Source organism: Pimephales promelas, chromosome 3 (assembly GCF_988280905.1).
Source record: "Pimephales promelas chromosome 3, fPimPro1.hap1.1, whole genome shotgun sequence".
Classification (NCBI taxonomy): Eukaryota; Metazoa; Chordata; class Actinopteri; order Cypriniformes; family Leuciscidae; genus Pimephales; species Pimephales promelas.
Genome location: NC_142771.1, coordinates 30,266,920 through 30,294,093, shown reverse-complemented (window position 1 = coordinate 30,294,093; position 27,174 = coordinate 30,266,920). Strand labels below are relative to the sequence as shown.

General features: G+C 38.6%; 1 protein-coding gene across 6 annotated transcripts in view; it reads left to right on the top strand.

The window, feature by feature from the left end:
* sdk1a (sidekick cell adhesion molecule 1a) overlaps positions 1–27,174 on the top strand; it is a 354,190-nt gene that overhangs the window by 127,471 nt on the left and 199,545 nt on the right. For all 6 annotated transcript variants that reach the window (XM_089128735.1, XM_089128733.1, XM_089128732.1 and 3 more), the window contains exons 2-3: positions 16,288–16,447; positions 19,304–19,410. In XM_089128735.1, the coding sequence (XP_088984861.1) occupies positions 16,288–16,447; positions 19,304–19,410 (267 nt within the window). The remainder of the gene's footprint in view (positions 1–16,287; positions 16,448–19,303; positions 19,411–27,174) is intronic.

Here is a 27,174-nt window from a genome sequence, read left to right as displayed (position 1 = left end):
TGTTTTATGGAGTTTTTGTCCACTGAAAGCTCTTGGTATGTTGTTAAACAACATGAGAATTCATTGGACACATTGTATACTATTGTGAGCAGATGGTTAAAACCAGACCATTCTCAGTTGTAACAGTTGCAAAGCGTCATAGACAAATCAATTCCAGAGGGGCGTCACCAACGGACGTCGTGAATAGACCTAAAACCATTCAGAGCGATGAAGGAGATGACGTATGCAGAGTGGCGGAGAAACATCTCTGAGTGTTCTTTGCTCGTTTTTTAACAAAAAGGAAAGGTTCAAATCGCTTTAAATAGACACGATAGCTGATTCGAACGAGTGATGTTCGATGGCGGCATCCATCTTTTTAATGTAGGCTACAAGATCTGCTTCAAAATCCCAGCGCTGTCATCATTGTGTAAAGCCCGCCCCAACGTTTCTGATTGGTGCCGCGATTTCGACGGATTGGAAATGGGCTTGAATGAGCTCTTTGCCAGACTAACTTTCACAGCAAATCTAAATTTGCCGGAAGTTTTGAAGTTTTATTCCTGTCAAAAATTGTATATGGTGCTACCCAGATGAAGGTCTATTACTGCAGTGTCATGTAATTCTTCAGAAATAAAAGTATCAAATATAAAATAAATGATTACTTTCTTTTTTTAAAAAAACTTTTGAACAGTAGTGTACATACAAACTTCTTTGTTTCGTTTTTGAGGCGCGAGCTTTATTGTTCATGTGTCTTTGTTCAGTGTTCCCTCGGTGGCATGTAGGTCAGTGGTTTAAATGTATCCAGCAGATGCACTTCACACTGTCATCATTACTATGACACACTCAACAACAACGGTAAAAGGATATAAAAGTCTAGCCCGAGGAAACCAAATACATCAGTGTAATACGCAAACCCTGAGAAACCATGGCCTCAACAAACACTACAAACAGAGCAAGACAAACATGAAGGAATATTTACACAATGCCTAATGACTTAATGGGAATAATTAATGACACACACCTGGAAACAATCAGTGAGAGAACTCTAAACAAAAACATGAGGTGAACAGAAAAAAAAAACAACCTTCAAAATAAACATAAGTACTTCACAGCAAGTTTTCCCATAGCAATATTTCTGGGTTTTAATATTCCAGGGTGGTGATTGGCCTAAACATCCTTTGTAATGACAAGCTGATATTAGCTTACACACCACCACTGTTGTTAAATGTGACACACTAGCTACGAAAAGGCATATTTGACTTGTCTCATGGGGGATATTTGTGTTTATTATACTGATTACACATCTTAAAACGTGTTATTTGTTCAGTATGGTTTCTGTGATATGCTGTTAAATCGCGTGCACTTGTCTGTAAACATCCTGTGACAAATACATCAAGATTTCACAGAACAGTTACAGTACATTTAAGGGCTGGGAATGGAAATGGTTTGTTTGGTATTCAGCTGGTAACCCGATTCGGGAAGCTGTAGGACAGACTAGCTGGTTTTGAAGAGTTGTGCGAGAAAGCTGCAGCATCTCAGAGATTGCAGAGTCCAAGCTGACCTCAGTGTTGTGGAGGATTGAAAGTGTGACTGAGTGGGCTTATGATTGTGGGCTTTGAGAACTCGTTATAGGATGGGTGAAGATTTGGTGTATTATTAATGTCTGAATTGTTAAACGCTGATGATGTTCGAGTTGTTTATGTAGATGATAGACACAGGCGGAGATGACTGTTTTGATTATCACGGAAGCTTCACGCATTTGAGTGATTGTTGTTGTGAGTGATTACCCTCCATTTGAAGCCTCTTCTGCCTCTTCCTTCATGAGTTTGTTGATGTCTCAAAAGTGAAACGGTCGTGGCGACGTGTTTTTAAATCTTATAATTAGTGGTGCACGATATATCGGCCGCCGATATAATATCGGCCGATTTGGTCAATTTTTTACACATCGGTATCGTTCCGATGTCAAAATAGGGCCGATGTGAACAGGCCGATGATCATCCCTGTGTATTTGACGTGCGTGTAGGTGTGAGTGTGGGGGCGGGGATGTTTGTTTTTGCACGCGTATTAAAAGCGCAAGTGCGTTTAAACATCAAGCCACGAAGACTGGAACTGGTGAGCTGTTTTCTGCCAGCCTTCCTAATGCGTATTTTTGTCCCGCCAAAGCCATATTTGACCGGTAAGTGATGTAGATGAGTGACTGCTGCGCTTGTTTAACTGAGGGAACAGGAGAGAGTGAAAGCACCGGTCGCGCGCCGTCTTCAAAATGTCTTGCGCTTGTTTAACTGAGGGAACAAGAGAGAGTGAAAGCACCGGTCACGCGCGCCGTCTTCAAAATGTCTTGCTCTCTCTCTCTCTCCCTCCCTCCCTCCCGCATGTTTATGAATTGAGTTGACTGAATATCTTTGAGAATACACGACGGTAAAAGGTCGGAAGACCGAAGTTTTTTTCTTCTGAACTACTGGTTGTGAATTGTGAAACCACACTTTCAATAAACCAAAAAAATCTATCTGTTGATGAAATGTTTTCTGTGTCGACTGTCGAGACCATAGACTGTAAAAATAGGTCGAGACAAATCTCGTGCGATGTTCTAAACTGCCTGGATAATCACAACGTGTGCCGTGGTTCCGTTAATGACACATCCGATTCGCGAACTAATGACTCCTTTGAACCGATTCACTTTAATGAATGGTTAAAACAACTGATCCGTCCAACACTGAGCTCAAGAGACATAAATCGGAAACACTTTACAATAAGGTTCCATTTATTAAAGTGCACATTAAATGTATACTTTAATAAATGGAACCTTATTGTAAAGTGTAAGGTTAATAGATTAATAGAATGTTAACAAATTTTGTTAACATTCTATTAATATTAGTTTCTATGCAGATTTACTCCATGACAAAACTACCCCAGTCATTCTAGAATGATTCATTCTTTCCAAATACAGCAATTCAAGTAATCTGGTGAAATTGTTTTTATATCACAATATATATCGCAGAAAAATCAAAAATCACAATGTCATTTTTTACCAATATCGTGCAGCCCTAATCCTCGCTATGTGTTTTCTATACAGGGATATCGACATCGGTAAATATCGGTATCGGCCATAACAGCAATGTTAATATCGGTTATCGGTATCGGCCACAAATTTTCACATCGGTGCATCACTACTTATAATAATAATAATGAGCATAATCCTCATTAGAAATGGTTAGGCTTGCTCTTGCAGTCCAAGCTAAATTAAACTTCTTGTTTGTCAATGTACCAAGACACTTTTCAAGTAGTAGTGCAATATGGAAATTGTTGTAAAACTATACTTTATTTTGAGGTCCATAAAGTTGTTAAAAATACTTTTGAACTGGATCCTGCATCTTATTGAACTTAAAGTAAAACAATCTCCATATCTGGACCTTTTCATGAAAAATATGCACTTGACAGGCTTTGCATTAACTGTTTGCTAACACAAAGTTTACTCAAACTTTTTTTCTCTCTTTTCACGCATAGCAAAGTATCAGTTGTTACTTTTAGACACCAATGAGGGAAAAAAGGAAAAGCAATCTTTTTTTTGTTGTTGCAAGTGTTCTAGTTTTCTAGATTTTTCTCTCTTGAGGGAAAAAAAAAAAAAACACGGGTTACAGGTTGCCTGGAATGCAGCATTACAACTGACATTACACATTTATATTAGGCTACATTAATTGTGTATGAAGTAAAATAAATGAAAAATAACTCAAATTTAAAGTAATCCAAACTAATAAGGCTTTTGTGCATTGTTAATTAAACCTGAGTGATTTCTGTCCCTCTGTTTAAAGTTCATTACACCAAAACTTTGACAGTTCATAAAGAGTGTAAACGAAGTCCATTTGCTTTTTCGGTTACCATATTTGATAAGCTCTATGTGCGTTGATCAATGTTTATATGTGAATGAAAGCCTAAATTAAATCTTCAACAAGTAATGCAATTGTGTCTTCTCAGAAGACTTAGGAAAAAAAACATTACATTCAAATATGAACTTTTTGATTTGTCAGTTTCGACTTTCAATGGAGGAATAGAAAGTGCTCAGGTTTCATTTGAAGTATCTTCATCTGAGTTTCGAAGATAAACAAAAGTCTCGAGTTTGGAATGACATGAGATTGAGAAAATTATGACAATTAAAATTTTGGGGAACTATCCCTTTAAGGCAGGTATAAACAAACAATAATTTGGCAGTTACATTATTAAAATCCTATTTTCTAATTTCCTGTGGATTAATTACTAGTTGAGGAGCTGTATTTCAAATCTTAATCTTTTATAGAGTTTATCTGATTAAGCTCACACTGGTTACCCAATCAGAGTCGTTGAACTTGGTTCATCTCATGAATAAGATGAGTTTTAAGGGTGAATCTCTGTCCATCTGTGGTTGACTGTGAGTGGAAATTTCCAGAGTAATGTAGACAGGGTTGATTGCTCCCTGTCTGACCTGTCAGACAATGTCAGGCTGAAGAATGATCCACATGTGTCATCCGGCAATGGAAAGACATTAAATTTCACTCTACACGCAGAACAAAGCTTACCACAATGATTTTTAGATTAAAAGGTTCTACCTTTGAAGATAAGGCTATAATTGGTATTCTTTAAGAGAATCTGCCTTTTGTTTATCATTTCAAGAGCAAGTATTGTAATTTAACAGCGATCTAACATTAGCATGGAACTGAACCGCACAGATACTGTAGCAAAACAATTATTTCATTAGACATTCAAAACTAGATTAGTTTTTGATGAAACTCTGAATAAAAAAAGAGCGGTGCTTGTAAAGTTGTTAAGATGCAAGTTGTTTTAAGTGTTTTTAGCACATTTCTGTTTGGTTGCTAGGGTGTTGTGTGTGATTAGCAAGGCATTGCTATGGTGCATTTTGTGGTTTTAAGCTGTTTTTAGTGGGGTGATGATGGCACAGTGGAAAAGACACGTGCCTTTGGTGTGAGAGACCCGGGTTCGAATCCACTGTGCGGCCCCGTCCACACTACTGCTTTTTCGTTTAAAAACAGAGAATTAAAACGAATATGATCTCCGTCCACACCAGCGGTTTATCTGCGTATTAAAATTGATCTCCGTCCACATTAAAAAGACTGAAAACGCGGATCATGTGACCTTTCACCAACACTGGTCATGCACGCGCCAGTGTAAACAGTGGCTGACAAATCAGGGAAGGACACGTCATGACTGATGAGACCCAACCATAGAGCCGAGCATGAGCGTTTCTAAAGTCCTCCATTTTGTCCCGTCTTCATTAAACGCCCTCTGGAGATTCAAAATGCAAAACGGAGCTGCAGCGTTTCTAAACTTCTCCGTTTTAGTCTGGTCGGGACGTACAAACGTAGCAAAAGGTCTCAAATTTTTAAACGAAAACGCAGTAGTGTGGACGGGACCTGAGACACCAATGTGTCCTTGAGCAAGACACTTAACCCCTAGTTGCTCCAGAGGCGTGCGACCATTGACAAATATATAGCAATTTGCTTTGGATAAAAGCGTCAGCTTAATGAATAAATGTAAATGTAGTGGCTAAAGTGGTGTGTGTGGTTTTAAGCAAGCTACTGTATTGTTTGCTGGGTCTGGGGGGTGGGGGGTGGGGGGTTGCTAAGGTGCTGCTAGGTGGTTGGTTCAGTATTCTTAGAGTGTTTTGTAGCACGTTGCTGTTTGCTAGGGTGATCTGATTGGCAGGATGCACTAATACCATAATAGGTGTGCAGATATTGAGGAAACATAAGTTTACTTGTTTTTATGAAAAACAATGCTACAGAAAGTTATGAAATGTGCCATCCATGCATGTTTCTTCATGTGTTGATGTATCATATTTTGTCAGACGCTGTGCTCTCAGGTTCAAAGCCCTGGCTAGAGCTTTGATTCACAGTCAGCTCATCAAATGGATGCTAACAAGTTAGTTTTGCCCACTCTGATTGTCAGTGTGTGGGCTTCACTCCCCCAGACAGACTGACAGATAAAAAGCAGGCTAGTGCTCCCAGGAGCCCTTTTAAAGGTAATTGAGTTAAGAGTCATAAGGCACAGGCAGGCCCGTTTTTATCATGGAGTGCAGAAGTAACCGGCGTCGGGAGGCTGCTATCTGCTTATCTGACGTTACAAATGATTGCAGAGGGTCCTTGATTTGACAAGGAATGTAAAGTGACCATGGCTGGTGGGATATTTGAGGCAGTTGTAGTGTTGTCACAATATCGACATTTCAGTAGTCAATGCCATTACCAGTAAAATTTCATATTTTATATGTATTGGATGTTTTTTTCTGCCTTTTTTTTATCTTTTAAATAACTTTTTTTGTCATCTTGCACTAATGGGGCTAATGTTAGAATACAATAAAAGGTTTTACTTTTTGTTACATTGAATTGCTAAGTAAAATATGGCTTAAATTTTATAAAATTAACGCAAAAACATGCAAAAAACAACATTGACCTCTATATTTACAAAATGCTCCCCAAACTGGAATTGCAGGTAATTTTTTTTGTGAATGGATTACTTTAATGATGTCTTTCCTATCGTTCGGGACTTTGAATGTGTAAATTGCATTGCTCCCAATGGAGGAACTAAAAGCTCTCGGATTTCATTAAAAATATCTTCATTTGTGTTCCGAAGATGAACGAAGATCTTGTGGGCGTGTAACGACAGACAGTAAGTTTTCATTCATGACAGAATTTACATTTTTGGGATAAACTATCCCTTAATCAATATAAGGGGCAGTAGCAGCTCTATTAGGCTGTATTCAAAGTAATATTTAATATAATATTTAAAAAGTTATTGTTAGGATCGACTTAGTACCAAAGTACTGCTACTTTTGAAGTAATTACTTTCTTTTTAGAAAGTTCAGCACATATATATCATTTTTTCAGGACAGTTTGAAGCCTTTAAAAGCTGAAATCGTGCAAAGAGTTTTTTGTGTCATCCCTCCATCAGGTTTGCATTCCTGTTAGGAAAAGTTAGGAAAGCAGAAGTAGCTAATGAAAAAGCAGGGGCGATTCCATCAACGTAGCCCATCAGCCATGGAGCAGACCTTTTACATCCACTTTTAGCCAAGCTGTCTGCTGTCGGAACTTTTCATCTTTGATAATAATCCCAACAAATTGAATTTCCCTCTTGGTCTCTGCTTATGCATTCCTGAAGTCGTCTTGAAGTGGTACGGTCCACTGAAGAGGCAGAATGCTGATGAGCCCCGCATTGCCACTCCGGCTTCATGCACAGACAAATGGAAAGTGAAGGCTCCATTGAGCACACCTGGCAAAATGGGGAAGGTGGAGTAGACGGGAAAAGACGCCTGCACACTACCTGTCTAACAGGCATCTGCTTGAGTCGCCCAGGGACCCGGAGCAGATGGGAAGGGTCTTTCTCGAGACGCAGCATGCTCAAAAAAGGTTTTGACTGCCTGGAACTACATAAAAGAGATTTAAAGCTGCAGTCCGTAGCTTTTTTTGAGTTGAAATTATCTAAAATGCATATTTGAGAAAATACATAACCAGCCACTGTTCAAAACTATCTGCTTGCCGTAGCTCGATTCAAAACGGTAAGCTTGTAATAATGTTTTGAATTCCAGTGGTACTGGTGGATTTTCATGGGAGATTCGAGCATGTCTTTGCGTCATTACGTCACATCTGTACACATAAAGAAGAGTCTCGGCTAGTCGGCCATATTGAGTGTGAGGATGTTAGAGGTGGAGATTTATAGCCTTTTCTCACAGCACTTGATATAATTAAACTTAATTTAATGGTGGATCCAGAAAGGTTCAAACGACAATCACCAGTGACAATAGATTCACCCGCTGTCAAATGCAAAAGACTTCGTTCGGACTTCGGAGTGGCTACAGAAAAAAGAGACTGCAACCGACCCATGCGAAAACAAGGATACATATCGGAAGGACATTACATGTTGTCACGCAATGCTGACGTTGTTAATATTAACAATTCGAGAACAAAGAATAATTTGCACGTTTTTGCGTGATATGATAAGTTATAAGCGATTGTTAGATTTAATCAGCACAATTTACTGGCATGTCAGAACCAGAACAAAGGTGGATGTTTCTTACTAGTTCAGATGACATTTTCCGGTGAAAATTATTATGTTGGTCATACTTTCAAAAAGAATAATCTATGATTCTGAATGACAGTATCGACACCGACGCTGTGACTGACAGCCTCACTCTCCTCAAACATTGTGTTCATCCGCGCTGTGCCGTGTCGAGGGTATTGAATTACAACTCATGTAAAGATAATAGTTGATAATTCCGCGAATGACTGCAATTGCAGATTTCGAACAGAGATGGCGACAAAGAGGAAAAGTTACAGACTGCGGCTTTAACTGAATTACCATTATTATGCTCATCAATAACATCCATTTAAAATTTGATCCAGGCATGTTTGGATATGGTGGATCATGACAATAGCTATGTTTTCCTCCAAAGTTACAAAAAATTTGAATCTCTCATAAAATTTTTACAAATAAAGTTTACATTCAGTCAAATAAGCCAAAGAACAAAATCTTCCTGATAAACTTACTACTAAACTTACTAAATAAACTTACTAAATATCACAAAGAAAAAAGTTGCTGCAATAGGAGATGCCACTGTATATAATAATTTTGTATATACTAGTGGTGGGCGGTATACCGGTTCATACCGAAAACCGGTGTATATTTTTGTTTTGATGTTAATTTTTAATATAGCGCCATACCGATGTATTTAATGACACAACGTTCGGAACGAATGTTACACTGCGCTGCTGACACTGTTTCAGACGAACCCTTTACGATGTTGCACTTCTAAGCAGTGACGTTGAGGCGAGGGTAAACCAAACAGCAGTGCTCTGGTGTTACGTTACAGGGAAGGTGGATGCTGCACAACTATATTTTATTTTCCTGTCAAATGTCGAGAGCGCACTTTTGTAGCGCGAAAGTAAATAATGCTTGTGCGTAAAATATCCAGCCCGTTCTCATCCTTTAACGTCATATAGAACGCTATATGCAAAAACGGCGCTATACTACGCACATGGCACCCTATATCGTTAATATAACACGCGAACCCAAGACGTTATAAATCCTTTAGCGTGAATATGACACGCACACCCTACCCCACACCTAAACTTGGCCCTCACAGCGCGTGTTATATTAACGATAACAGGTGCCATGTGCGTAGTATAGCGCCGTTTTTGCATATAGCGTTGTATATGACGTTAAAGGATGAGAATGCGTTGGAATATCACGCTCGCACTCTCAGATACATGCTGCTCTTGTCTATTTTCTCTGGGCTCGCTCAGAGAATCCTGCACTTAAAACGTGTCCAGTGCAATCGCGAAAATCTCCTCTACCCAGCTAACAATTTTAGGTTATAAGAACGTTTTCATAACGTTCCCATTAAGTTAGAAAAACGTTATTACTGAATGTTCTAGGAACATTCAAAACGTCCATTTTTTTTAGACGTTGTATTAACGTTCTTGCTTGGTTACAAGAATGTTATTAGAACGTTAAGAAATACAAATTTTAGGTTATACTGGGCGCTAATGACAATAAAATAGACCATCCTAAGTCAATTTATTGCAGTAATTCCTCTCTCAACCAGTAGAAAATGCTTTGAACACCTGATAATGCATGGAAAAAAATTCATAAACCGGAAAACCGGCTTATTAAAAAAAAAAAAAAAAAAAAAAACATGATAAAAAATTTTCGGTCAAACCGCCCAGCACTAGTATATGCTAAATTACTGAAGTAAGCTTATCTTCCTTTCGGAGGTGAATACCTGCCATTTGGGACATTTCTGGGAGGGTATTATACTGAACCACTTTGACAACAGACTTTGCCCTGACATTTCAATCATACAATCAAAACAGTATTTCCGATGTATTTCCGATGCTGTGCACATACATTTTTTTTTCAATGCACATCAAGGAATTTATTCTGTGTTTCCATTTTAGTTTATTGCACATGTTTTTTTTTAGGATACAAAGTTTGAGCGCATACGTTTTTTTATGCACATTTTTCCATTTCCATCCGGCATTGTTTTTATGGGATATTCCATAATGCGCATGAAAATAGACATATGAAAACATGGCTAATGATAAGCAAAAGAGAATGTTTTCATTTCCTTACTGGGAGGTGAAGAACTGATTTGGTGCAGTACTCGTTTTCTTTTCCTCTCCTTCATATTTTTTGTCTGCTTGATTTGATCCTATCTGAATGAGAATTTGTAGAGGACTCGTTGGTATTCACAAAGACAGATGTTCCCACAGCATATCAAACAGAGCACGTCTCAAGAGCGACGTACAGTCATTGTGAATTCTTCTCCGGGTGTTTCGCTGGGGATACCTACGGCACTTATGCTAACACAATCAAGGCCTTCTTTGGCCTTTTTTCGTCAAGATGGACAATGTTAGTTGCAAACATGAGATAACCCATCATGATGAGTGTGTACTTTTGTCGGTGACAGATTTTCCTTGTATACACCACTGATATTCTCTTTACACACTCTCTGATAAAAGTGAGTGCAAATTGTATGTTTTTTATACCATTATCCGGAGGCATAATCAGAAAAAAAAAATGCTTTAAAGGTGTCACATTCTACAAATGTGGAGTTATTTATTTGTCCTCTAAAGTCCACTTATGTTAGTCGAGTATTCATAGGTTGTAATTTAGTTGCCCTTTCTCAGGCCTTCTCAGAAGCGGGCTGTTTTCGATATACTGTACCTTTAAATGCAGCATACTTCATGGTTCTCTCTAAACATCAGGGGTTTAAGTACAAGTTATACTGGATATTTTCATATATTTAAATGTAAATTACTGCTAACAATCCTAATCTTTTAGAGAGAGGGCGAGAGCACATAAATTGCAATTTTTGGGCAAGCTGCAGTATACTGAATAGATTTTGATATGCAAATGTGGGTAGTTATTTGGATTGAATAGCATGCAGAAAATGTCCCAACTGCTTCAGAGAAATGACTGAAATAAGTGTCCCGAGAAATCACATGACATTACAGATTGACTTCTTTCCAAAACCTAAAAAATTTTGGGGTCAGATATTTTCATTTAATTATTAGAAATTTTTTTATGAAGCAAGGAGGCATTAAATTGGTCAAAAGTGTCAGTAAAGCTATTTATAAAATTACAAAAGATTTATATATTTAAAAAAAAAAGATTGTCATTTGAACTTCCTTTTCTTTTATTTCTTTAATTTTATTACTGATTGTTTACTTGTCTTGAAAATTAGAAGAAGAAAAAAATAATAAAGTAATGTTTTTTTGATTTAAAAATAATCATGTTTTTGTATGTGAGTATAATTTCTATGTGTGACAGTCTGGCCAAAAATGATGTCTGCACAATTTGCCATGTTTCATTGACTCCTGACATCAACTATGCTTACAAAATCTTTAACACATTAATAATATTTAAATAAAGCATGTAATTAAAATTAAATAAAATGTAAATTTTCCAAAGTAGATATTACTTAATTACTTTTGGCCACTACTGTCTAATGTTCAAATAGCATATTAGTGTCTTCTGTGGTATTTGCAATCGAGAGTCATGAAGTCTACTCATATTCGTAACAACTTGTGAAATTTTGTTAATATCATAGTCAGTGATGAAACCATTTTGTCCTACAGCTTTGAATTGTGAATATTACTTGGGCTCTTCACTTTCAAAAGAGCAAAATTAGAATGGAAAATCCTGCTTTTTGTGATACGTCCCTTTCAGAGTCTGAAATTAAATTAGAAATGCATTTCCCCCTCATCTTCATAACATCAAATGAGAATAAGAAGCACGATGAGTGAGAGCCGAATCACTCTGTCGGAGGAGAGCTGCTAGCTAAAGAAGTGAAATGCGTCCGATGAAAAATGGATTGATACTAACGTCTGGAAAGTTTTTAACAAGGTGCTCCTCACCCCGGAGAAGACGATTAAACTTGGGTGCGCGGTTTCCTCGCTACTCTTTTTTATATTTACAACCAACCATAAGGCTACTAACATTTTGCAGGTTTTATTTCGGTGCGAGAGGAATGATATAAGAGGCGTGTCAAGCCTGGCACATCCTTCGATGTTTACAGCAAATAAACGGATAGAACAACATGAGCAGGGTTCTGTTTTTGAACTCTTTTAGGGAATCAGAGCTCCTCATGTCCTCATGGCAGTTGAGACATTTCCTTCAGTGTTGCCTAACTCTTGGTTTAATGTCATGTGGGAATACTTGGAATACAATTTAGATTTAGGAGATTTAAATGCTTTAGAGGTGAGCAGGTGTCAGCTTGCAGACATCATTTCCCTCTGAGGTGTACAACTAAAGAGACGGAAGGGAAGGAAGAGGAAGAGGAAGAGGAAGACTGAACCTTTCAGTTGTAGCACAGTCAGAGATTAATCTTTGAATGATTATCCATGATTAACTTTGAGTATTTGCTTTAATTACTTCAACTCTTGATTGGTGCAAACCCTCAAGCTCAAGAAAACATTTTTGTGATGTATTATTGCACTGAATAGGCCAGTTAAGATCTAGCTGCCTTTTTTATTTAGAGCTTCTGTAATATTGAGCAAATTTAATACACTTTTACACAAAGTTTATTGAAATCATAAATTAATACTGCATCTCATCATGTAGGGGATTGGTGTGTTAAAATCAACCCTGCAATTAATATTCCCTAACAATTCTGGGATGGGATGTTTGTTCATGAAATGCTTATTGCTTATTTAATTTCATAGCCGTGCAACAAATGGGCAGCGTCTGAAATCAATTCCATCCCTACTGTATAGTACGCGAAAAACAGAACAACAAAGTAATATTATGTCCAAATACATAGCATTCAAAAAACAGTATGCCAAAAGTCACCGGATGACCTACTACTTTTGCCGAGATTCTGAAGTGTGTATTGGGTGGACCCTTTACTATATCCCATTAGGCCACGGGAGGAGATTTATGAATGGAAGTGAAGCGAAGCAACTGACGCTGGTAGGTCACGTGACAGTAACAACATGGCAGATGTAGTACATCTGAATTTCATTTATACCACCCATATCCATGCTATGTAGAGCATACTTTTTTAACAGTCACAAAATTAATTCAAATGTAGTACCTAGTACCTATTCCAACAGCTCTTGGACGCAGCAATGGGTTCCTTAAAGGGTTAGTTCACCCAAAAATGACAATTTTGTCAGTATTTGCTCACTCTTATGTTGTTCCAACCCCGTAAGACCTTCGTTCATCTTCGGAACACAAATTAAGATATTTTTGATGAAATCTGAGAGCTGGATCACTCCTCCATACTAGTCCATAGGCTTCTTGAGGAATTGAAACTTGCCGGCTTCGAAAAGTTATTAAAGACATTGTTAAAATAGTCAAAGTGACTTCAGTGGCTCAATCTTAACTTTATCAAGCGACGAGAACACTTTTTGTGCGCAAAAACAAACATAAATAACTTTATTTCAACTATTCTTCCTTCTCTTTGGGCTTTTAGTCAGTTAACGTAGTGTGATAGCGTAGAGCTACGTCACACGTAGGCTCACTATTGGCCGACACTGGTCATGTGTGTGATGCGTGTGACGTACAATAACAGAAGCTTACGCTATTAAACTAGCAACCTGACTCGAGGCAGAGAGAGAAATAAACAAATAGTTGAAATAAAGTCGTTATTTTTGTTGTTTTTTGCGCACAAAAAGTGTTCTCGTTGCTTGAGAAAGTTAACATTGAGCCACTGATGTCACTTGGACTATTTTAACGATGTCTTTAATAACTTTTCAAGGCCGTCAAGTTTCAATCCCTCAAGAAGCCTATGGACTGTATACAGGAGTGATCTTAATATCTTAAATATCTTAATTCGTGTTCCGAAGATGAACGAAGGTCTTACGGGGTTGGAACAACATGAGGGTGAGTAAATACTGACACAATTTTCATTTTTGGGTGAACTAACCCTTTAACACTCACGAAATAAATTCAAATTCAAATGTAGCACCTACTCCAACAGTGCTCGGATGTAGCGATGGGTTCCTTAAATAGCCTCAGATTATTCTTACTTAAGGTTGGATCTTGTGGAAGTTGAATTGAATACCCATGAGCTAGTGGAACTTAAAGGGTTAGTTCACCCAAAAATGAAAATTCTGTCAGTATTTACTCACCCTCATGTTGTTCCAACCCCGTAAGACCTTCGTTCATCTTCGGAACACAAATTAAGATATTTAAGATATTAAAATCGCTCCTGCATACAGTCCATAGGCTTCTTGAGGGACTGGCTCTTGCTGTCCCCGAAAAGTCATTAAAGACATCGTTAAAATAGTCCAAGTGACTACAGGGGCTCAATCTTAAGTTTATCAAACGACGAGAACACTTTTGTGCACAAAAAAACAACAAAAATAACGACTTTATTTCAACTATTCACTTCCTTCTCCATGAGCCTGTAAGTCAGTTAACGTAGTGTGATTGCGTAGAGCTACGTCACACGTAGGCTCACTATTGGCCGACGCTGGTCATGTGTGTGTGATGCGTGTGACGTACAATAACAGAAGCTTACGCTATTAAACTAGTAACCTGACTCGCGCAGAGGGAGAAATAAACGAATAGTTGAAATAAAGTCGTTATTTTTGTTGTTTTTTTGCGCACAAAAGTGTTCTCGTCGTTTGATAAACTTAAGATTGAGCCCCTGTAGTCACTTGGACTATTTTAACGATGTCTTTAATGACTTTTCGAGGACAGCAAGAGCCAGTCCCTCAAGAAGCCTATGGACTGTATGCAGGAGCGATCTTAATATCTTAAATATCTTAATTTGTGTTCCGAAGATGAACGAAGGTCTTACGGGGTTGGAACAACATGAGGGTGAGTAAATACTGACAGAATTTTCATTTTTGGGTGAACTAACCCTTTAACTCTCCAGAGATGGAGCTCTAGGATGGGTCGTGATTGGCAAGATACATTTTCTCGCCATTCATTTTCATCGTAGCCCCCCAAAAAACGAGGAAATCTACTTCCATATGTGTTCCTTATGTGCAGTTTGTGTCTTCCATACTGGACAGATTGCTAATGTAAACCCATAAAACGGCCATAAAGCAATGCCCATCTTTTCTCACCCACACAGTCACAATCGCTCTGACCTCAAGGACACTATGTCTCTCTCAGCTGTCACCTGGAGTCTTACTGGCCCTTGGACTCCATCTCCTTCTTTCACACCTTTCATTCCCTTTTTAAAGCCCTCATTGATATTCTCCACAGCAGCTCGGCTGCATCTGTCTACATTCTCCACCATGTGCTCTACAGCAGGTTTGTGACCCCTTGACATTTCACCCGTTTAACTGAAACACAGCAATTCAGGAACCGGTACATGAGCTAAATGTGTCTGAATATTGATGTATAAATGCAAAAGAATCAATTTAAAGAACTTGCATTTGAATGTTTTTTTTTACAAATGTAGTCATTAACATTTCTTTTCCACATCCAATACGGGAATCCGTAGAGGCCAAGGTTAAAAAAGAAAGCCTCTTTATATCTCTCAGCACTATAGAACATTGCTTTCTATCTAAACATCCCTGACACAGTTTATTCGCATAAGATAACACTTGTTTTCAGAAAATATCTTATGTTGTTGATATTTCTTTGCATTGTGTTTAATCTAACTGTACATTTATATTAGAAAGCACTGAGATAATAAGAGAATTACACTTAATTCAAAATGTGTTTTCTAAAACAAGCACCAGATCACACCATATTGCTTCTCGAGGAAATCTTTTTGATGTTTAGATAATATTTTTGTATGAAAAAATGATACAGAAAATGATTTTCTGCAGTGAATGCGTATCGGCTGATTCTCACGCTTACATATTTCAGGTGGTTTATACTCCTGTATGAAAGAGCCATTGGACGGCACAATTGATTTGTCTGAGCTTTAGTGGAAACACAGCAATGCCGCTGACAGAAGTCAGATCCACTGCACCCAGGTGTCCTGGCTTCTTCTTTTTTTTTTCCAAATCAAAGCTCGGAGCGTTGCTCTTGTGAAGTGTGGCGAAATCTGCAGATGGAGGATTTAAAAGGTTTGGCGCTGGCTGTCTTTGGTTCGGTCATGAAAGATTTCTCCGCCTTTGTAGGAACATGTTACGATAACCTTTGTGTGATTGCCTCTGTTTGTTTGCTCTCACTGAGGAATGGGCATAAACAGGCGTCTCTATCGAACGGGGATTTCCACAGAGTGGTTGTTGTAAATTGAGGAACCAGTGATGTTCCTGCATATTGACCTCATCTTTGATAATGTCTGCGCCTGGTCAGGGTAACATCACAGCGAACTTCCACCTTTACTAACTGTGCCTCTTTCATGTCTGCCTGCAGGTGATGTGGCCCCCTACTTCAAAACGGAACCAGGACCTCCAGAGATCCACCTAGAAGGGAACCGTCTGGTCATGACCTGCCTCGCGGAGGGCAGCTGGCCTCTGGAGTTCAAATGGATGCTCAACAACACAGATATCACAGCCTTCTCCCCAGAGTACAAGTGAGTGCCAGCTTTCATCCTAAGGCTTTCTAGAGATGAATTCCTGTCTCAAGGTTACAAGGAGAGAGAACAGCAGAGACTCGGTTAATACGAGAGAGGAAAAGTCCAATATTAATCTCCCCTGCAGCTTTTCTTCTGTTCGAGTAGCACATTTATTCACTGTCAATGGCAGGTATATTAAAGTTGTTCAAAACATGACCATTAACCTTTAGAAAAATATTCTTATCCTGCTGATGTATTTTATGAATCCGTTTTAGGAAGACTAACACAGTATTGATATAACTACTTTAGCTAAAATAATATGTTTTTAATAATGTCTGAGACAAATTTAAACTTGTTCAAAACAATCACTTTAGCAAAGTTTGTACGATTTTCTGTTTATTTTGATGAATAAAGAATTAATTTTTGTTCACTAAATCATTAACATATTTAGACAATAAACTATAAGTGAAGATTATAAAAGCATTGAAGTAAATCCCATAATAATCTAATATAGATTTACTGTAGTATCAATACATGAAATGTTATTATATGATATGAAATCATATTTTTGATAATAACAATGGTTGCATTATAAATATGGTATGATATTTAGCATCTGAATTTACTGTAACCATGTCATGTCAACAAATGGACAGGGGCGCCTTTTACCCCAAATACCATACTTTTACATATTCTTACGTTATTGAAAAACTGTCGCTTTAATTACCTTGAACAAAACTGAAAATCTCTCAAAATATAAACATTAATTTGATCTGCTTCTTAAATCTACAACATTTTAAAAAGTCTAGTTTTATTTAACGAAAACTGATGATATTTTAGTCTAGTTTTAGTCGACGAAAGACAGTCTAGTTTTAGTCAATGAAAATTGTATCTTAGTCTCTTTTTAGTAGGCAATTCTATTTAACACAGTCAATATATAAGTTGCCTACCTAGTAGTAGGCTAGCCTATAGACGAAACCAAAATTTTCTTTTAGCCAAACCCATTTCAAACAATCTTATCTTCTTATTATCTTCTTATATTATTTTTACCTTATAGACTCAAGAATACATCCATTCCAGACACGGAAGACTCTCTGATTTGAATTTACAACATATTTATTTTACCAACCAAACATGTTAGAAGTAGTCTACACACATGATGACTTGGCACATCTTCTTCGCCGTTACGTATATGTGCTCAGCAAGACCGTTTTGCGTTTGAGCGCCCTCAAGTTGTGTTTTACTGTAACTTCAGAAGCTCCAGACACATGACCAAAAGCGCCAGTCTCATTGGTCGGATAGTCAAAAAACAAAAAAAACAAAACAAAAAAAAAACCGCTTTTACGCGTGGCGTTATTCGCGTCGGTGTGCACACTCACATTGGTGCCCTTTGTTTAGTCACGAGGCGTTAAACGTCGGTGAATATTGCGTGCAAAATTTGTCCCGTTGTGAACAGGCCTTAAGAGTTTATTTTGCACATTAACCAAGAAACCCCCCCCCCCCCCCCCCAAAAAAAAAACCTTCAAAATTTGTCTAAATTGTCCTATTATCAATGGGACTATGTTCTAACTTCAAGAACGTTTACATGATAATGACAGAGTATATTTTAATATAATTTTACATAGACAAAGCTAGTAAATGATCATACACTTTTCTTTACATTAGGTCTCGTGTCTTTTGAGGCAAACGCATTATCTTAACTTTAATGTGATACCTCTCCCATAGACTTCCATTATAATCAAATTTCATCAAATGCACTTTTTGTTTGTTGAAACAAGTTGACATTATTTTCTGTGACAGATTCTGTCCGTGGAGCTTAACTTGTATTGAACCTGGAACGTTCCCTTAATCAAGAAATTAAATTATTAGAAGGGAAGTGCATTCAAATCATTTGCATTTTTTCTTCTAGTTTATGCCATAGTAATCAACGGTATTATTTCCTAGTTGAGTTCTCTCCATGCCATGTGTTTAATTTCTCAGTAATGATAGCCTCTTAGCCTGACCTTTTTTAATCAGCACACAGCCTCGGTTTGCATTCAACATTTCCTCAGACGTGCGGAGTGTTAAAGCTGCTGAAGATTTGACCCTACAGATTCCTTCAGTCTTAATATAAAAGTCTGCAGCGCTGCCTGGCTCTCTTCAGAGACAAATAATGCTTTCATTTGTTACCCGAAGTGCACTCCTGACACCTGAATCATAGTTAATGTCAACTTTTACATTAAATGTTTTGATTTATCCTCCATTTAGGAGTAGTATACATGCTAAAGTAGGTGTTTCACATCTTTGCACCTCCTCATGTCAAGTGTTCCTGCATATTGTCCATCTACAGAGCTGCTTTGCTCTAATTGGTCTTGCTTTCTCATTATCTTTCATCACCTAAACAGCACGCTCAGAGCTGCCCTAGTATTGCTATTGAGGAAAACCCCCACCAAGATGCACAAACCCACCAGGTGGCATTTTCAGAGACGTAAACAGATTCGGCTAAGTAGTGAGCAACAGTGCATTAGTCATATATTCAGCCTTTTTCGGAAATGCCAACAGATTTTAATGCCAAAGCGTTCACCACCCCTGCTTTTAGTCGAAGTGGCCTTTTGGCTGAAACCTGATATACGTCATCATAGCTGGGCATGGAGACGAGTTCCATGTGCTCTGCTCTCGCTAATGTGCGAACTGGCGGGGGAAAAAAGGATAGTTGTGACTGCAAGGGTAAACCTTTTAAACCCAACCCCTCTAAATAGGAATACATTTTAGTCTAAAATCCTTGAATTTGTTGGCATATAGCAGGCAGGGAACCGTTGTTTTTGTTGTTGTTGTTTTTTTTTTCCATTTCTGGATTTGATTTAAAGTGGTTGATTCTTTATTTCTTTCTCTCAGGTTCACCATCTCCTCTCTCCAGCGATCCAATATGGGTGTTTACCAGTGTGTGGTGAGAAACAGGATGGGCGCTCTACTCCAGAGAAGAGCCGAGATACAAGTGGCATGTGAGTAGATCAGATGTTACACACATACAGTACACACACTGGGTCGGTACATTTTTTTTAATGCTCATCAAGGCTGTATTTATTTTATTAAAAATAGAGCAAAATTAGCCTGGGTTTCCCGATGCTGCCATTTTGCAGCGCGATTTTTGCCTCATCTAGGAAACCAATCACAGAACGGGGAGGGAGCAGCAAGATGATGATGACGTCTATGTGACACACCGAAATGCCAATCGGCGTAAAATCGCAACAAGTAGAAGACGACACACCAAAGCAGTTTGTTTATATCTATGGATCCAACATGGCAGCAGGCGCGAAGTTACGTTTCGATGCGCGCGTGAGCGGGACTTAACTACATCGTCACTGCAGCTGCGCGAGAGCATTCATACTGGAAGACACATAAATCTCTGACCCCTCGTCTATTTTCTGTTGCTCTACATACGTCATCTGGTATAATTGAAACAATCGGCTATGAGCTACGTACAGGTGCATTTGATAGACATTCTTAGCACCCAATAAGCGGCTCTGGGGATTCGTAAACCACGCCTCAAATACAAGAAAATGAACATGTGGTTCCCAGACCCACTCAATGAGACTTGGGTCTGACGTTCAGGGCCGTATTAAGAGCTCACTGGGCCCCGGGGCTATGAGTTACTGCAGGGCCCCCCCACCACTTTAGGTCACCAACTACATGAGCTAAATGTTATATTATTATACGAGTCATATACGATATACGATATTATTATTTATCCATCTATGATATACTTCACAGTTAAGTTATGTTACTTTTAACACGATTTTTTTTATCATATCAAAATGTATTGACTAAAATTTCAGAATTATTGTGACCAATTTCAATATCACCAAAAAATAATAGTAGCTTAAGAAAATAATCTCAAGCTTATGATGACAAGAGTCACAAATTAAAATAAAACAAAGGCACAATAAATCGACCTATGAAAAACTTAAAGCACTGAATAATATTATATTATATAAAGTAATCAAATATACAATACATGGTTTTCACTATAAATTCAACATTCATTCTTGTTAATTTTGCTAAAGTAATTCAGTCAAATGCAGTAAATTACTTTCTTTCTGATGTTTGATTAACATTATTGACACACATGGCGACAGCAGCTTTATTAGCAGCGTCTGTCACTTTGAGACCTCAGAGTCGGATTCAAGTGCGCTGTGCAAAACCGTCTCAAGTTCACCACAGTCTGGTTCACCTTGGTCTCAAAACCAGCATTTACAAAATGAATTCTCCCGCTGCTCACTGTGCCTGAGCAGTTTGAAATAATTTGTATCCAAACCACAACGTTTAAAAACGCGTTTAAATGATAAACTTACATCATGATGGCACAGCAAAATTTAAATATTTCTACCGGATATATTATCGCCAGTCCTTTAGGCGAATATAGAGTTTAATAAAACACAAAAAGCAAAATTATACATCCATCAAGTTAATATTCAAACTTACCGAAAGTTTGTGGGGTCGATGATGACGCTGTAGCTCATATAGCGCATACCCACTTTTTGCGCCACTGCCTATTCTAACAAGGCGCAGGCAGCAATCATCTATAGGCCTACGTGCAGCAGCAGGTCGGTCGTTCACAAGTTAAATATAGAATAAATATATTTGTCATATCAAATTAAAACCTGACGTTTCAATTTACCATGCCCTGCTCAGAGCCGTTGGCCCTGCATGCCTACGGGGGTTTGAATGACAGGTGGCCTGGCCAATCATAACGCCGAATACGCAACTTTGTCCGACAACAAAGCTGTCAGTCGGTGGACATGAACTTGAAAACGGTAATGTTTAAATTACTTAAATCAGTGGTTCTCAAAGTGGGGTCCGCGGACCCCTGGTGGTCCGCGAGCTAAAGCCAGGGGGTCCGCGAAATAATTTACAACTTAACGTTTTTTCCTATGAGTCATGTTTTCTTTATCATCTGAAAACATGCTGTTTATTCCTAAGTAACTTATATAAAGCATTTAACATAAAACAATACAAAGTAGACACTTAAAGTTTTCTATAGATAGATAATCTATGTCTTTGCGTCAAGTAGACTATTCGCTGCTGTTGATTTTGCGGGACGTGCGCCAGAAAGCAGGCGGCATGAACCCGCATCCGGTTCTTTTCTGTATTTTTAAAAGGCATGACATTTTGTAGTCATTTATAATGTAGCCTATACACACATAAAAAAATGGACACTTTACCGTTTCGGATGATGCACTCTTGTCTTATCTATGACCATAAATAAGAGTATTCCTGTTTCCACTGCTGAGGAAAAATTCCCATGTAATTGCGCGCCGGCGTCTCGCGTGCGCGCGCAATAGTCAGTAGCACTGCTACTGTAGATTTGACATTAGAAGTCTGATCATTATCAAAATAAAAGTGCATAGTGACAGAGCCGTACCCACAACTGAGGTTGCAAGGATGCACATCGCGATGATACTGACCTTCTCGTCTGAGGTGCTTCAGCAGACTAACAACGATAGCTCGTCAATGTCAAAATGTTTGAGTCGGAGTGAACTCAAAGTTCCCCGCACGACGTTTCAGTCAACGGTCATAAAGTGCGAGATAAGATGTAGGCCTTAATTAACATAAACTAAACAGCTGTTTTAGATAAAAGTTTTAAAAAACGACTGAAACAATCAGTTTGCAAAGTATTAATCAAGGTCAACTTTAACAAAGGAAAAAGCAGGTCAATAGAAACATACTGTGCCCATGAGATTAACATTATGGATTCATATATTTAACATATACTGTATGTTTTTTTTAGCTAATTAAAGTAGCTCAAATTAACAACGCACGCACCTATTAAACATAATGCCATTATCATTGTATTTATAGGCTTATGGGCTTTATTTGTGTGCAGAATAGGCCTAATTATTGAAACATTTCTCTTTTAAGGCCATTCCTGATTGGAATATGTGATTGTGTTTCGTGACATCTTGACAAAAAAAAAAAAATGTATGCCACTGACTGACATGCTTCAACTAAATCTATAGTTATCCAATTGTGGGGCCTTAAAACACCTTAAAATGCACATGTGTAGATCAAGAACATCAAAAATTCCTAAGTGAGGGATCCTAAGTGATTCCTTGCAAGATCACTTTCGTTACCTCAGTAGGCTATTTAGAAATTCCTGCATAGTACCCTGGGTGGAGACCATTCATTTTGTGCAAAAATATTTCATTTGCCGCTCACACATTAACTTTGTGCTCAATAACTGTTATAAATATGAGGGGGGTCCTTGGAATTTTTTTTCCCCTGAAAGGGGTCCCTGGCACCAAAATGTTTGAGAACCCCTGACTTAAATGACAATATTTGAAAGTTGAGACTTTGTTTCATATCAACAGTAAGCTGTTCTGAACTCTCTCTCGTAATCACTCGGTGTAACTTTAGTCTTTGCCCCGCGAAGTATTTTTCACTGCGTGAGTGCATGAGAACATGATGTGCGTGACTCGTGAGAGCCGCCTGACTCGTGGCCCGTCACATAGTACCTAAAAAAGGCGGGTCTTTGCGAACGTCTCTATTAATGATAATGATGGAATATAAGGCAAAGTGCAACTAAATAACAGGGATAATTTGTGGGGGACGTTGCGTGGTAAGGCTTTGGTAATCAGATGGCTTGCAGTATCTGCTCCACAGCCAATCACGGGCCCCCTCCTTGCTTGGGCCCCGGGGCTTAAGCCCCGCCTAGCCCTATGGTTAATGCGGCCGTGCTGACGTTAGCCAGGCTATACGCTGATTTCACGCAGCCGCCATTTTGAAATCGAAAGCGAGACTCTGGTGGTAAGAATCCCAGAAGTACAGATAGACAACAATGGCTTGGACTTCCAATCTGAAGCTGCTGCCGCAATTTACACTATTTGATGTTAATATCCAATGTTGGATATGTATATAGTTCGTTAAAATGTCATTTCTTCCTGTAATGGCTATGATCATCACTCCAGTCTTCAGTGACACATAATTCTTCAGAAATCAGGCTGATTTGCTGCTCAAGAAACCTTCCTAATATTATCAATGTTAAAAAGTACTTAATATTTCTTAATCTTTTTATTTTTTATATTTTTGTGTAAACCTTGGAAATCTGTGGAAATTTTTCTGATATCTAAATTCTAACATTCTAAATGTCTTTACTGTCACTTTTTTTTTGGAAATATATACAGACATCTAAACAATGCACAGGTCCATACATACATACTGTATGTGATACATTTATGGGGCTTTTGTATCCTTTGAGAAGTTTGAAAACTCGTGATGCCATTTAAATGTTCCCATGTATGTCTCGAATAAGGCATGATTTAAACCCGAAAGAGTAAGCTGACTAGGCGTTGAACCATTACTGTAGAGTTTATAACGTGCTTTAAAGGTTCACAATGACCCAGACTGACTGTTCCAGATGCTTTCAACATTTTTACTCAGAGAAACATTCATTCAGCCAGGATGTTGTCATAGTGATTAAATGAGAAATCATTCTTCATGACTCATTCTTCCCAATGGTCACATTGGTGCTTTCTCAGTTAGAACCCGTTTTTTAATATTAGATAAGTCTCACAGCGCAAGCTTGATCTTTGCGTCAGAGTAACCACATCTTCACAAGAGTGTTACACGATAAACCACGATGAAATATAGTTTAGACTATATACAGTGAAATTTATAAATCTATAAATATATTCCCACCGGAGCCTCGCTTTCGATTTCAAAATGGTAGCTGAGTGAAATCAGCGCATAGCGTGCACTCTCTGTAAGCATATATTCTTAGGGCTGTGCAAAAGTTAATTGCGATTAATCGCATCCAAAATAAAAGTCTGTTTTACATAATATATTTGAGTGTGCTGTATATAATTATTTTGTATATATAAATACCTATGCATGCATGTATATATTTAAGAATTATTTGCGCTTAAATTCTGTATATATATACATATAAATACATAATCTATATTATATAAATATAAATATTTTATACACTCACCGGCCACTTTATTAGGTACACCTGTCCAACTGCTCGTTAACACTTAATTTCTAAGCAGCCAATCACATGGCGGCAACTCAGTGCATTTAGGCATGTAGACATGGTCAAGACAATCTCCTGCAGTTCAAACCGAGCATCAGTATGGGGAAGAAAGGTGATTTGAGTGACTTTGAACGTGGCATGACTGTTGGTGCCAGAAGGGCTGGTCTGAGTATTTCAGAAACTGCTAATCTACTGGGATTTTCACGCACAACCATCTCTAGGGTTTACAGAGAATGGTCCGAAAAAGAAAAAACATCCAGTGAGCGGCAGTTCTGTGGGCGGAAATGCCTTGTTGATGCCAGAGGTCAGAGGAGAATGGCCAGACTGGTTCGAGCTGATAGAAGGGCAACAGTGACTCAAATAACCACCCGTTACAACCAAGGTGGGCAGAAGAGCATCTCTGAACGCACAGTACGTCGAACTTTGAGGCAGATGGGCTACAGCAGCAGAAGACCACACCGGGTGCCACTCCTTTCAGCTAAGAACAGGAAACTGAGGCTACAATTTGCACAAGCTCATCGAAATTGGACAATAGAAGATTGGAAAAACGTTGCCTGGTCTGATGAGTCTCGATTTCTGCTGCAACATTCGGATGGTAGGGTCAGAATTTGGCGTCTACAACATGAAAGCATGGATCCATCCTGGCTGGTGGTGGTGGTGTCATGGTGTGGGGAATATTTTCTTGGCACTCTTTGGGCCCCTTGGTACCAATTGAGCATCGTTGCAACGCCACAGCCTACCTGAGTATTGTTGCTGACCATGTCCATCCCTTTATGACCACAATGTACCCAACTTCTGATGGCTACTTTCAGCAGGATAATGCGCCATGTCATAAAGCTGGAATCATCTCAGACTGGTTTCTTGAACATGACAATGAGTTCGCTGTACTCAAATGGCCTCCACAGTCACCAGATCTCAATCCAATAGAGCATCTTTGGGATGTGGTGGAACGGGAGATTCGCATCATGGATGTGCAGCCGACAAATCTGCGGCAACTGTGTGATGCCGTCATGTCAATATGGACCAAACTCCCTGAGGAATGCATCCAGCACCTTGTTGAATCTATGCCACGAAGAATTGAGGCAGTTCTGAAGGCAAAAGGGGGTCCAACCCATTACTAGCATGGGGTACCTAATAAAGTGGCCGGTGAGTGTATAGGAATAACACATTTTCTTAAATATATACATGCATGTGTGTGTATTTATATATACAAAATAATTATATACAGCACACACAAATATACTATGTAAACACAGACTTTTATTTTGGATGCGATTAATCGCAATTAACTTTTGCACAGCCCTAATTCATATTGATATTTTGCCGCTCTGTGTGTTAGTTAGTAGCGTCAGTAGTGTAAATGTGGATGAATGACGTTATGTTTTGGCGTTGAGAAGCGACAACAAAACATAATATAACAAAACAAAAACGTGTGTCCTCAATGCTGCTGCTGGCCGGAGTGGAACCAGAGAGAGCGTGAAATTCAAAGAGCCAGAGTATTTATCCTTCCCGCAGCGTTTAGCGCAGTTTTTCCCAATCTGGCTCTAACACAGGTGCTGCCAATCTGGATTACGGGCACTGATACCTTCAGGCAGAAAAGGAGACTGTAAACTGCCCAATACCACACAGTTAAACACCTAATATGCATGACCGTCACTGTCGACACCAGAGGATTAACTTTAGTGTTTTTAACTTTGTGTTTTCTCGCTCGTTCTGGCTTCTCACAAGACTTCTATTTACAACTTAAGCCAAGTTCACACTACAGGATTTTAAGCCCGATTTATGCCCGATTTGCAAATCGTTGAGCTCGCCAACAGGTCAGGGTGTTATCGTGTGCAAATCGTGGGGGATTAGCGGATGATGAACGCTTGCCAATCTGTTAGTATGAAAGAGCCAACAATTTAACGTTTTATATAGTCACAGAGAGTACAAATAACAAGGTCAAATGAGACACAGACATCTTTTAACCATATAAATATGGGCTATATGCACGCATAAATTCCGCATTTGACGCAGGGATGCTCGTCCATTTCCGGTTGTGGAGATTAAAGCGGAGGAAAACCGAGGAAAACGGGATTATGGCAGAGTCTTCAAAATTTACTGTCCTCCAGTCTTTGAAATGAAACGTACATACGTTTAGATGTAATTTTATATATAGTTATATTTATTTAATATAATTTTAAAAAGAAGCATAAACACAACGAGGGGTGTCTGTTTTATCTGTTTTTGTGACTAACGTTTCTTTAGTATAACCATGGAGTATAAAATTCAATATAAATTCTCGGTATTGCATTGGACTCTACGATCGCCGGAAGTTATCGAGCATCCCTAATGCTTCACCGGAAATACCGCCGTGCATAGAGCCCATTGGGAACTATATTCTCAGAAAGCGAAGCATTGCTACTTGGATGGAGTGATTACAGCAGCATTACAGAGCAGAGATTACAGAGTAGAGAGTTTGTTTAGAGTTTGAGAGTAATAGAGTCAGCAATTACTAGATAGTAAAAGCATAGTTTGCAGTCATGAGTGTTCGCTGTATTGTAAAGAGCTTTGCCTTCTGAGAATAAAGTTCTATGGTTAAAAGATGGCTGTGTCTCATATGACCTTGTTATTTGTAAACTCTGTGACTATACAAATCATAACATGTAAATAGGAAAATGTTTTTGCGTTATTTTGTATGCTAGCTGGAGCCATTTACATCCAGTCTTTGTGCTAAGCTAGGCTAGCGATGGGT